Source organism: Monodelphis domestica, chromosome 4, assembly GCF_027887165.1.
Source record: "Monodelphis domestica isolate mMonDom1 chromosome 4, mMonDom1.pri, whole genome shotgun sequence".
NCBI classification, from domain to species: Eukaryota; Metazoa; Chordata; class Mammalia; order Didelphimorphia; family Didelphidae; genus Monodelphis; species Monodelphis domestica.
Genome location: NC_077230.1, coordinates 239,024,750 through 239,038,569, shown reverse-complemented (window position 1 = coordinate 239,038,569; position 13,820 = coordinate 239,024,750). Strand labels below are relative to the sequence as shown.

General features: G+C 35.6%; 1 protein-coding gene across 1 annotated transcript in view; it reads right to left on the bottom strand.

Annotated features, from left to right (window-relative positions):
• ZW10 (zw10 kinetochore protein) overlaps window positions 1-13,820 on the bottom strand; it is a 67,854-nt gene that overhangs the window by 11,067 nt on the left and 42,967 nt on the right. Inside the window, exons 8-11 of the mRNA XM_007494779.3 lie at window positions 10,497-10,660; window positions 9,790-9,972; window positions 7,826-8,064; window positions 5,727-5,798 (exon numbers count right to left, since the gene is read on the bottom strand). Of these exons, the coding sequence (XP_007494841.2) occupies window positions 5,727-5,798; window positions 7,826-8,064; window positions 9,790-9,972; window positions 10,497-10,660 (658 nt within the window). The remainder of the gene's footprint in view (window positions 1-5,726; window positions 5,799-7,825; window positions 8,065-9,789; window positions 9,973-10,496; window positions 10,661-13,820) is intronic.

Below are 13,820 nucleotides of genomic sequence, written 5' to 3'. Positions count from 1 at the left end.
TCTCCATGTAGTTGTTAATACTTTCTCAGGAACAAATAAAAAATATTTTGATCTCCATAGAAAATAACACTGTAGGAATACAAAGAGCTATAAGGAAATCATCTCACTCTTCCTAAACGAGTTAGGCTCATCCAAGACCCTTAGAAATCAAAAAGCATCATGGCCAAAGCACATTGTTGCTACAACAGAAACAAAAGTTTCAGCAGGACTAACCAAGAATTTCAACTCCATTCTTCTCAATTATAAATGTCCAAGCAATAGTTGAGACCTAAGTTTTGTCTCTTCTTTCTGTATCTTCCCATTAAAGGAAGCACAGCATGGAAGCCAGGAAATGGCCATGAAGTGGGCAAGGCCCAAATGGAAGAATTGAGAAGCATCTATACAAATTTCACATAAGTACAATTATGATACATTTTGTATGTGAGTTCTGATCAGTCATGCAGATAAGAAAATTTCCTTTTTCTGTTTGAATGTTTTCACAGAAACTCACAATTATATCAGTATGAATTTTGTATGCTCCAATTATGAGATGTTACATACTTACCCAATTCATGGGATGCCTTTCCACATTGTGCTTATGTGTGATTATATATGTGCATGTACCTATGTGTGAAGTTAACATGTATGATGAATTCTTACGTGACCTCATCACCATCAGTTCTAGATTTCAAAGTCTTTCCATGTCTTTGGTGTTGATTGTAGTAAACATACATGTCTTGGGTTTTTTCATCTGTGCAGCTTACACATGTCTGTCGTCTCAACTGAATTGAAGTCTCGTGTTAATATACAGGAACATGCAGGCATGTAAGCTCTTCATATGTCTGTGGGTAAGATTGAATTTTCCTTGTTTGCTTGTGCATAGAAGTAAGTTTGAATTCTTCATGAGTGCCTGTCAGTTTTTAAATGGTTTGATTCTTCATGCATGGATATATGCTTTCCCATGTGATAATCTTCATGTGTGGGTGTATGTAGTATGTTGTACTGAGTAGATTTTTAAGATATATTTTATGATTTTGAAATGTGATATTGTCTGATATCACTTGATGTTTAATTTTTCAAGGTGTTTTATTTCATGTAGATTTGGCTTCTCTGATATGTTTATATTAGGAGATTATTTTGACTTTTGAATTTTTCTTGGAGATAGAATTTTCCTTTACTCTATAGTTCTTATTTTCTTGTTGGTATAGGTAGAATTATACATGATGTACTGTGTTTTGCAGAGATGTGTCTTCTTAGTTAAGTAACCTTCTTACATTTTTAGTGTCGTCATTGTTGTAAGTAGAGATCTTTTCTTATTGGAGCTATAATCTTCATATACGGGGCTATTTCATCATTGCTTTTCCAGTGCTTATTTTTGTTGTAACTTGTACTCTCGTGTCTCTCATTCGTGTTATTGTTGTTCTCGTGTTGTTATGTGCAGTGCTTTCATTTTTATCCTTCTCTTACTCTCATGTAATGATTTCCATTTATAGGGACAATTGTTAAGATATTGTTGGGGCTATTGGCCATATTTCAGATTTTTCTTATGCATTTCCTTTATGCTGTTACTTCTTGTTCTTCTATATCACTGGTAATATTAGGGAATAATATTGTTTTACATGAGGCACGATACCATGGATCATTCTCAGATACTTAGATGTAGGAGTAACCATAATCACTTCTAGAGGACCTATCCATCTTGGTTCTATAGATGTTTCTCTATTAAAAATTTTCACATATGCTTTATCTCCCTGTTTTATTTTATGTAATGAGAAATCCAATGGTACTCTTTGTACTAACAATCCTAGTTTCCTTAATTCTTCTAACCTATTTTGTATTTCAACTAGGTATGGATGAAGTATACATTCTCCGTTTAGCATAGATAAATATGATGGTTTTGCAGTCTTACCATGCCATAAAGGTTGACCATATAACATCTGGAATGGGATACATGCAAGTCACTTCTGGGTCTTGTTCTTAGTTGAAACAATGCTAGAGGAATAACATCTGTCCATTTCAAATGGGTTTCTGAACAGAGTTTTCCTATTAATGTTTTTAATTCTTTATTCACTCATTCAACTTGGCCTGAACTCTGTGGTCTATATACATCATGGAGACTGCTTTTAATACCCAGGTTCTTATATATTTCTTGCAAAATCTGAGAAGTGAAACAAGTCCCTCTATCTGCATCTATGGTATCAGGAATGCCATACCTAGGAATTATGTCTTTCAGTAAAGATCTCACTACTGTGGCTGTGTCATTTTTCTTAGCTGGATATGCCTCTACCCATCTTGTCAGTATATCCACAATAAACAATGCATATTTGAATCCTTTGTCTTTAGGCATGTTTATGTAGTCTACTTGTAGACATTGGAAAGGCATATAACTTAGAAGTCTGCCTTCTAATGTTATGTTCTTAAAATGTCCTTGATTAAATTTCCTACATATGTCACAATCCCTGGAGCCATCCAGAATCTTTGTACCACATATAGAATGGATTGCACTCCATAATGAGCTTTGGAATGAATCACATTACATAGATGTTAGTATAATTTTCTGGGGAGAATTGGTTTTCCTCCTTGAGCTACCCAGACGCCTTTAACTAATCTAGCCCTAGCTGTCCATGATTGAACCTCATCCCCATGGTAAGCTTCGGTAACATCATGCTTTTCCACCAAGAAAGGATTCAGCACATGGTAGGGACCAAATCTCGCTGCATATTTTGCTGTTACATCTGCTCTTTGGTTTCCAAGGGATATCCTGTCCTTGCCATGAGTATGTGCCTTGCAATGGATCACGGCTAACTCTTTTGGCAATTCTGCAGCTTTTATGAGACTGTGAATAAGTCCGTTATATGCAATTGGTTTTCCAGCTGTTGTTATAAAACCTCTGTTCTTCCAAATAAAATCTGTGGCATGTATCACAGAGAAAAGGTAAGCAGAATCAGTGAATATATTCATTTTTTTGCCTTTTGCCATTTTCAGGGCTTCAAGCAAAGCTTTTAACTTGGCTCTCTGGGCACTAACATGACTTGGTAATGATGCATGCCAAAGCATTTTGTCATTATTTACTATAGCTGCCCCTATAACCCTGTGACCTTTAAAGATATATGAGGATCCATCAGTGTATAACTCCATATCAGGATCACTAAAAGGTGTGTCTTTGAGATCTTCTCTAGGCTTATATATCATTTCTACCACTTGGTTACAATCATGCAGTGGTTCTCCACCCATTGGCAAATCTGGAATCAGAGTAGCTGGATTCAATGGTGCACACCTATGAATGGTTATGTTATATTACCCAGCAAAATGATTTCATACTTAGATATCCTTGCATTTGTAAAAGCATGAATATTCTGTGATCATAATAGTTTTTCAATTTGATGTGCAGAATGCACATGTAGCTTGCAATCCAAGACAATATCATTTGCTTTCTTTACCATGAGAGCAATTACAACAATGCTTCTCAGGCAATGTACCATTCCTTGTGCGACCAGGTCTAGGATAGAACTGTAAAATGCAACAGGTCTTAAATTCAACCCAAAATATTGTGCCAAAACCCCTGAAGTGATGCCTCTGGCTTCATGTACATGTAAGTGGAACTCCTTTTTGTAGTTTGGTATCCCTAAAGCTGGAGCTGTTAGAATGGTTTGTTTCAACTTTGACAAAGCATGTAGATGTTCCTTAGTTAGTTGTGAGGGTTCTTTAACCTCATTCTTTGTCAAGTCAGTCAAACACTTTGAAATATGGGAATACCCATATTTCATGATATACTGTCTTGAGAAACCAGCAACCCCTAGGAATGCCCTGAGTTGTTTCTTGGTACTAGAGATGTCTAGCTTCTGTGTATCAGCTATCCTTTTATCCTTTGAAATTTTCCTGTTGCCCTCTTCCAGGATAAATCCAAGATATTCTACTGTGGGGAGTAACCATTGAATCTTCTTCCCAGAGACCTTGTGTCCTCTCTTCTAAAGCTCTATCAGTAGCCGTTTTGAATCTTCCAAGCCCGATTTTGGATCTGGTGATGCTAAAAGTAAATCATCCACATAATGCACCAACTTGCTGTGCTTGAAAGTGATATTTGCTAGGTCTCTCTGAAGTAGCTAACAGAATATAGAAGCTGACTCACAACATCCCTGAACAAGCCTCGTCCAGCAGGGCTGATTTTGTCCCCATTGGAAAGCAAAAATGTTTTGGAAGTCAGGGTGCAATGGTATGGTGAAATATGCATTGCTCAGATCTATCACAGTGTACCACTAGGCATCTGGTGGAATCTGTGTGATAATATCATTTGGAGAAGGTATCACTGTGTATGTCTTCTTTATAAAGTCGTTTACTGCCCTAAGATCCTGCACAAATCACCAACATTGTGTCCCTTTGGCATTTAGCTTGTTTTTCTTAATAGCCAAAATTGAACTATTAAATTCAGACACTGTAGGTCTTAAAATGCCTTGTTCTTGCAAGCTGTTAATAATTGGTGTTATGCCTTCTATAGCTTCTTTGCTCAGTTTGTATTGAGGTATCTTAGGAGGTACACCATCCCTGACTTCTACCTTTACTGGTGCAACTGATTTTATTCTACCAACATCATTCTGATGTTTTACAAAAAACCCTTGTGGTATGTCTGGTATGTCATACAATGATGTTAATGTTTGTATTTGCTCTGGTTTTTCCTCCAGTTGCTCCAGATATATCAATGGATAATGCTTTAAAGAATGTTTGGGTAAATGCAGGTATATATTCCCTGATTATTCACATTGCAGGGTTGCCCCGATCTTACATAAAAAAAATCTACTCTCTAAGCCATTGCCTTATCCATAATAAGACTGTGAGCTGAAAAGACATTTGGGTTTTAACCCAGAAGAAACCTGTCAGCATTGCTGTCAATATCTCCCCTTAGGGAAAGATAATTTTGTTTCCTGAATATGAATAGATCAATTCTTCAATCAACAGGATAACTTGGAAAATTTAGGGAGACCTAATTTCCTCTAACCCCTCCCTTCTTCTTACCGCTCCTCTACCCAAAAGAATAAAAGACCTTTTAGTTGAAGGATTTGATTGTGGGATTTGGTTATTAGGGGAAATTTTCAACTTACCATCAGTGAGAACATCATTTCTAAGACAGCTGAAACAGGAAGTAGTGTAAAGGAGGGGTTCAAGATCCAGTCCTTTCCATGGCTTGCTTCCTGGTGTTACCTCTCTAACATTTCCCCATTACCATAATTCCCCTAGTAAAATTATCTACTACAGGAGCCTGAACAACTCATTTATGATGCCTAAAGCTATCAGACATATACCAAGTTTGTTCACTTTTCTTTTAAGTGTGTGTTTTCAAACTGTTTGTGGAGTATGATATATTTTTTTTAAAACCCTTACCTTCCATCTTGGAGTCAATACTGTGTATTGGCTCCAAGGCAGAAGAGTGGTAAGGGCTAGGCAATGGGGGTCAAGTGACTTGCCCAGGGTCACACAACTAGGAAGTGTCTGAGGTCAGATTTGAACCTAGGACCTCCCGTCTCTAGGCCTGGCTCTCAATCCACTGAGCTACCCAGCTGCCCCCAGTATATTTTTTTTTTAATAAAGCCTAAGAACAACAATCTTGTCAGTAAGAATACATACCTGAAATGATCTGTGTCAAGGAGAAAAGAGAAAACATGTCCTACAAAAACATGTCCACAGCAAACTTTTCAGATGTATACATACAGTGCAAAATGAAGCTTATAACACATTTCCTGTTTGGCACTTACTTGTGATATGTTGGCACAACATCATGGAACAAATGAAAGATATTCCTCACTGAGTAGAAAAGCTGAACAGCACTAGAGAGAGAAAAGATTGATTTAAATGAAAGGCAATTTTTCCAAATGCAATCATTTCAAGGAAAATGGAATCCAACATGTTGATAAGAAGAAGAATAGGAATAACATGTATCTGAAGCAACAGTCATCAGCCCAGGGAAAACTCCAACTGCAAAGAATATTTGACTCAATACAGTTGGGAAGCATAGCTAACCTAGTTGGATATAAACTGCTAGTCGTATCTTACTAACTAACCTTAGTTGGCGAACAATTTCAACAGATGCATTAGAGACCCAAAACATCCTTTCTCTCCATCATTCTGTGTCCTCTGGCAACCAGAGTATCTCTTTAGTAATAAATGGGCTAAGCCTCAAGCAAATGTCACTTTCACACTGATGCTAACTGTAAAGGGCAAAGCATCAATAAAGGCATTTGTTTGGCTCTCTCATCAACAGACTGATTTTCAGCATTCATTTTTCCCCCTCTTCCCACAATGCAAAAGTACAAACTAACATTTCCAAAATGGACTCTGGATCCTCTTCTCTCCTTCAATTTCAAACCATTATTAAAATTCATAAAAAGGGCAATGTTCAGCTTTGTATGTTACCAGATTAGAACAAAGTTCCACACCTCCCTCCTTCCCAACAAATGAGATATGGATTCTAGAAAGGGTCTAGGGATATCACAGACACTGTTATGTTAAAGAAATGTAAACAAATAAGCTTTGATATATAGACAGATCAGATGCTGCACTCTCTCTTCCTACCAAACTGGAGCAAAGCACAAGGTTCATTAATAAGTAGTTGCCTACACTTTGGTAGGTGTGTGCATTCTAGAGAAGCACACGGATAGGGAATGCCAACACACAAAAGATTTTGAAATAGAAGCCCATGAGTAACAACACACTGATAAAGCCAAGCCGTAATCAAAAATAGATTTTTACCATTTGTATAAAAAGCAGCAATAATGCCCTACTCCACCTGGGGGGACGGAAGAGGAGGTAACAATTTTTTTTTAAAAAGCAACAGTAATAAGAACACACGAATTCAAGCTTTTTTAAATTTAACTTATTATTAATTTAAATTAGCAATTTGGACTGAGTCACTACTTCTACTCTTTAGCTTAAACGATAAGTAAATATAAACTAAGAAATTTGGTGGTAAATGTGGAACATGTTTTAGGATGTTTTGAATAGAGAATGATGGGAACTAGTGCCCTTGACAACAAGGTATAGATCTCACCTGCTTTTTAACCTTATCAATCAACATTTATTCCTTTTAAAATACAGTTTAAAAAGTGAACTAATGGGTCAGAAACAACTCTAGTTGTGTTTACATATTAAAACACCCCTGTGTTCCCAAAGTTAGGATATAAATGCAACTGGACTAATTTTTTCCAATTCAATAATCATTTCTTAAGTAGCTATGTGCCAGGAACTGTGCTAAGAATTTTTACAAATAATTCTATTATTTAATACAATAATCCTGGAAGTTATGTGCTATTATTATCCCCATTTTACAATGGAGGAAACTAAGGCAAGGAGAGATTAATGTGACTTGCCCAGAGTCACATGGCTAATAAGTATATCAAGTCAGATTTTAACTCAGATCTTCCTGACTCTTGGTCTAGTACTCTATCCAATTGCCTGGTAACTGGCTATATAGGGGTAGACACCTTGGACAGTGTAGAGTCACTTCCTTGTCATGACTAGCTTCCAGGTCACTCACTACCATCTTTCTTCTCTCATAAATCCTCTAGGATGATGGAGCCCAGAGAAAGGAGGCAGAAGAGTGAATAGAAATACTGGCAGGCCTGGGTAGGGACAAGTGAAAATTTCTCTTCAGAGAGAAATGCTAGGCAATGTCAATGGAGAAAGAAGTTCATGTGGTCAATGGCTGGGGTCCCAGGAGACCAACCTTAAGTAAGGGAGAGACTTCAATTTGGCCACAAGTACAAAATGCCAATTAACTTTCTTTTTAATATACTTCTGGCTTAGATATCAGTTTCAAACAAGTCAAAGACTACTGCAAAAAATTCAGAATTCTTACCACTGGTCACTGCTAGCTGTTGCCTCCAATAAAGTCTGATAGGCCAGTTCCATCAGTTTCTCCACAGATTCGCTGATCCGGCATGTTGGCAAAGAGAAAGAATGCTCACCCAGTTTATTTTCAGGGTCTAAATTCATCATTTCATTGGGTAGGCTTTTGGGCACTTTCTGTATTTTGAGTCTGTTACCCTCATCAGGGGCTGGTAAGTCTGGCAGAGCTATCTTAGACTCTGGACTGATCTAAGATTGAAACATAACATATTTAGTTTCTACAAAGCAATTCAGAAAGAAACATAATGTGGGAGTGTCCCACACAGCTTACTTCTCTGTCAGAAAAGTCATGATTCTACAGGGTAGTTTTCAGATCTGAATAAGTATGGTAGAGCCTTAATGACTATCAATCATAGGGCAGAAGCTGTCATCTTTAAAAAAAAAAAAAGCAAACCCATTTGCAGTACAGAATAGACGGTTCTTATCTGTAATGATTTAAGAAAGCTAAGCTATGAAACTGTTTCAGCTTTAACATGAAGGATATTCTGTCCCTATATATGAGGATAGAATCTTCAGGAATCATCTTGCTAGGTCATTAAAGTCATAGTTTGCCTAAAGTTTTATTAATTATTAGTCATTTTGTAGAATCTTGTATTCACTTGATTCTTGGAGGATCTAATCACATTAATTTTCCAAAGTATTTATATGAACTATTCCTCAACTGTATGGTATTTTCAACTAAGAAATTTCTTATTTGCACTACCACATCCTCAACTAATATGTAGATTGAGAAACTCCAGTACAATCAGAGCTAGAGTAAATGAAATATGATTAATTTTGAGAAACTAGATTAGGAAACATGCATCTGAAAAAGTCAAGTCTGAGAAAGGCATAAGGGGATATAAAGGGATCTGAGAATGGAAACTCCATGAATTGATGAGCATGGAGCTAAGTTCTAAACATATTTTTCAGGGAAAACAGAAATGTAAAAGGGAAAGAATGTTAGAACAAAGTCAAGAAAGACAAGAAGACTAAAGAAGCTTATACAGAAAGGATAAAGGGTTATTTCAATGGAAACAACTCTGGAGAATTAAAACTAGGGACTCTGTCCCCTGAGAAAAGACAGCCTAGTTCAGAGGAACTCAGAGGGGGTTTCAAGGATAGTAGTTTTGACCAGGGACTGAAAGGTGTACCTGAGGTCCAGAAGGAAAAGACTTTACATTTTGTGATTAGGTAAAACAACCATAAAAAACTTGATCTATGTGAATCCATGGAAAGCTAACACAACTTCATACCTGCAACCTATCATCCTGTTTTTTTCTATAATTCATACCCTCACATGGTAATAAAATAATTTGCTGTGTATTTTATGCTAAGAGAAGACATAGTGGGAGTGTAGTAACAAAAAAAGGAATGGGTAATAAAGACTGAAGAACCATAGACATGTAAAAGACCTCAGTCACATAGATAGTAGAAATGGAAACTAACCAACTAGAAATGAATCTAACCAAAAGAAACTCCTCTCTTTTCTAAGCTATGTTTTATCAAAATTGGCTTTAAAAGTACCTTGTACATAAGTAGGCACTCAACAGATATTTGATTAAAAAATTAAAACTAGAAAAAATGTGCAGGATGTCAAGGAGCTAAGTGACCTTGAATGCAAGTTAAATTTCCTAAGGTTCTTTGAAGATACTTTTTAGTACCTTGCATAAAAAATAAAAAATGAAAAAAAACTCATAAATTTCTTTTGAACAGTCATAAACCTGACTGATGATAAAGCTTGTTTATTCAAAAATGCTGCAATCATGGGACTTCATAACTGTGTAAGGCCTATGCATATCTGTCAGGTGTGTATACTAAAATAAAGTGCTAAACATCATACCAGTCTAAGCAAAAACTTAAGAGTTGTAAACTGACTTCTTTCCCCAATTAGCTGTTTCCCAAATATACCATAAAAAACGCTAACATGGTCACCTTTACAGTGTTGTGAATCTCTGAGGTCATTAGGTTTCGGGCTGCCACAATCACATCTTGGCATTTCTTGTTAGCAAAATGAGAATTGATATTCCGGGCATATTTCAACAAATCAGTAGTATCTCCTTTTAAAAATCTCATACTCTTAAGAGCATTTTCAAATTCTTCAGTGGATTGTATCACCTAAGAGAAAGAAAGGACAGAGACAGGTTAAAAGAAATGAAATAATAAAATAAAAAAGAATTTCATTTCAAAATAACAATGCTGCAGAAAGGAATGACTCAGAACAGGAAAAGAATATCTGATCTCATAGGCCTGGTCATATTAGAGCTTTTTTCCCAGAACTGAATCATTTATGAACATTCTAAATAGAAATTTCTAATTAATTCCAAGGTTGAAAAGATCTTTAAAATGTGTTATGTGCATTTTGGCATTCTAGAAAATAAAAAGAAGAAATCAATAGGTATTTCACAACTCTCAAACATTCAAAATGATCAGAATTTTAAAGGATTTGACTAATAACCCTATTACTAGAAAAATATATGTCCAATAGGGACAGGAAAAAATATCTTAAGAAATTTTTCTCTGCTCATAATTAGTGACTTAATTCACTTAAAGATCCTCATAATTTGCAATAAACTATTAAAGAAAACATATCTATAGCAACTAACAGTCAACCTCAACCTTCCTGGCATCTCTGTTCTTACCTCTTCATACTGTTCTAACTTGCTGCTGTTTGTAGGAATGGAATAAACCAAACAATCTTTAATGAGACACTCAGACATATCTTCCCAGATCATGTCACCCACAATCTCTGCCAACACAATGTTAGATACTTTTTCATCTTCCAAATCATCACCAAGATGCAAGTCTAAATTCAAAGAAAAGGGTTTATCTTAATAAGCAAATTTCATAGCAAGGAATTAAAATATTCCAAGTTATTGTTTTTTCTTTTTATATCATCTCCTCTAGTCTTCAAGAATCTTCCAAGTTAAGATGGTGGGAGGTGAATGTAGAAGGAAACAGTTCAGGCAATTCTACCACCATCTAGACATACTGTGATGGACAATGTATTTTCCACAATTACTATTATTATTACCAGAGAAATCCGTCCTTCAAACAGCATAACTAAAAATAAGACATTAGCCAACTACATCATAATCATCTACCACTGAACTGTAATTTGGTCCCACAAGTATATATAAGTGCTGCTATTTAAGTTGATACCCAGGTACTTGATGACATTTGCTCTCCAGTTGTTCAGATGATAAATTTTATTTACCAAAATATCCCTCATTTCCACATCCATTTTAACACCTCTGCCAAAGCTGTTGCTCATCTACCCCCTAAATAATTTCTTAATGTATCTTAATTGAACACTATCAATAAGCACCACTTATTCGTTAATTTATCAAAAGTCCAATATCAGATTTACTGAACATAGTCCATTCACCCAATCTATAACTCTATCCTGATAACTTTTTAAGTGGATGTTTTCTAACGTTTTCACATTCTTATACGCATTATAGTGTTAATCTTTTAACTTACATTTGGGAGACAACTGGTTAATGTATAACATAAAATCTTTGCAGAAAAAGGTTCTAATCAAGGACACATGAATTGTGCGTTGGCTATGGGAAAGGTGGGAGGAGGGTAGGGAGGGAAAGAATATGATTCTTGTAACCAAGGAATAATATTCTAAATTGACTAAATAAAATTTTAAAATAATAAAAATATAATAAAATCTTTGCAGAATTATTGGGATTCACAATAATGAGTGCGTCTTCAAATTTAATGAGTTCCAGAGTACTTAGTAATGTCTAAAATGATCATCAAGAAAATTTTTCAACTCTACCAAATATAGCTATTTCTTTTCTCTGTCTTCCCTTCCCACATTTTCTTCATTCCCATTTTTTACTCATTCTGCTAACAGGCTCCTACCTATCCCTACTCAGAACTAAAAATAAAAGTTGATCCAAGATCTATTGTTTCCCTAGATGCCATATGTCATTTAAGATGGTAAATCAAGTTCTCATAATGTATGCTGTGATAATCAATCAACAAAGGTTTTTAAAACAATTTTCTATGTGACAGGTATTGTGCCAGAGATAAAATACAAAAATTACATTCTATCATGGGAGAAAATATATACATATGAAGAAGTACAAATTGAACATATTCAAAATAAATTTTGAGTACTTTGGTGAGAGAGGGCATTAGCAGCTGGGCAAATCAGGAAGGACAGATGTAATAGGAAGTGTATAACCACAATCTTAAAAGAAACAAGGCCCTTCTAAGTAAAGGAATGAAAAGGGAATAGATTATAGGCATAGAGGGCAGTCACAGCAAAATAAAGAAACAGAATATGGGGTGTCATGTATGAGACATGAAGTCTACTTGACAGAACATTAGCATGCAGGAAGGAGACTATCAGACTACTATAACCCTGGCATCTCTGTTATCATTTTACACTGTTCTAACTAATGCCAGTGTTTGTTGGAATGAAATAAACCATTTAAAACCTTTAATACCAATAATACCTTTAATGAGACACTCGGACATCTACCCAAATCATGTCACTCATGGGAATAATAAACAATGAAGCAGAAAAAGAGACTGCTAGGTTGTTGGGTTTTAAAACCCAAACAGAGAAATTTATATTTTATCCTAGAGACAACAGGGAGTCAATGAAGTTTACTAAGTAGGGGAGTGATAAATCACTTGGGCAACTGTACAAAGGATGGCTTGAACTAGAAAGAGACTATAGGCAGGAGGCCAAATAGGAAACTATTATAATAGTCCAGGTGAGCGCCGATGATAAGATTTAATCACTCAATTCTAAATTGTTATAAAAAATATATGTAAATCTCAGGCAAAAACAAAAAATCTTTGCTGGCCATGAATTAGACAATATAATTGGTTGAAATGATGTGAAGAGGTCTATTCAGCACTGAGGCAAGTCTCTCAGACAGAGATTTTCAGCCTTTTTAACTTAAGAACACCAGATCCACACTAACAGGAGGAAAAAATAACCTAAATCTCCTAATATTTCTCCCTTCCTACAGCAATTCTTCATTTAAGGGCAAAACATTAATTCATGCGAAATTGTGCATAAGGGAAAGAAAGAAGGATGGGTCAGTGTGGTATAGTGGCAGTATACTAGATTTGAAATCAGAGGATCAAATTTCAGTTCAAAACCCCACCTGCTACTCATGTGATCTTGAGCAGGTTATTTAAACTAAGCATCAGTTTCTTCTTCTGTAAAATAAAAGGTTTATGATCTTGTAATTTATTATATAATCTGAATAGGAAATTAGGGAGTCAAAGTTGGAAATAACCTTGGAAGTTAAATCTAACTTCTTATCCAATATCCAATGTTTTTTGTAACATCTCTGGCACATGGCTATGTAGTCTCTTAAGTGTGTTGAGATAAGAAACTCATGATCTAATCCATATGGTATTGTATGATAGCTCTAGCTATTAGAAAGTTAAGAGAATCCTCAATGAACCCTTATTTAGCACCTACTATATGATAAGATATGCACATAAAAGGGACTGAAATCATAGCATTAAAGTGGGAAGAGGTCTCAGGGTGCTAGCCCCTACAAAAAAACATGAAATTGCCTCTATAACATTCATAACAAGTCATTATCCAGTAGAAGATATTTAATCAGACTGTATTCATTTCCTCATTAGGAGGCCATTCCATTTTTAAACAAGATGATTTTCTTCATATTGTGTAGAAATCTGTCTCTTAATGATTTCCATTTAACAGCTGAACTACCTGACAGAACCAAACAAATCTACAACTTTCCATAACATTTATGTTTTACCCCCCCGAACCCCCATTTTTTCAGCTTTCTTATATGTTGTTTTCCCCCATAATCTCTTAAGGGCAGGGACTGTCCTTTTTTTTTTCTTTTTTTATCCCCAGCACTCAGCACAGTGCCTGGTTCAGTAGGCACTTATGTTTACTGACTACTGACTATGCTTAAGATGTTCTTTCCTTTCAAATTTAAAAGTTACAAGAG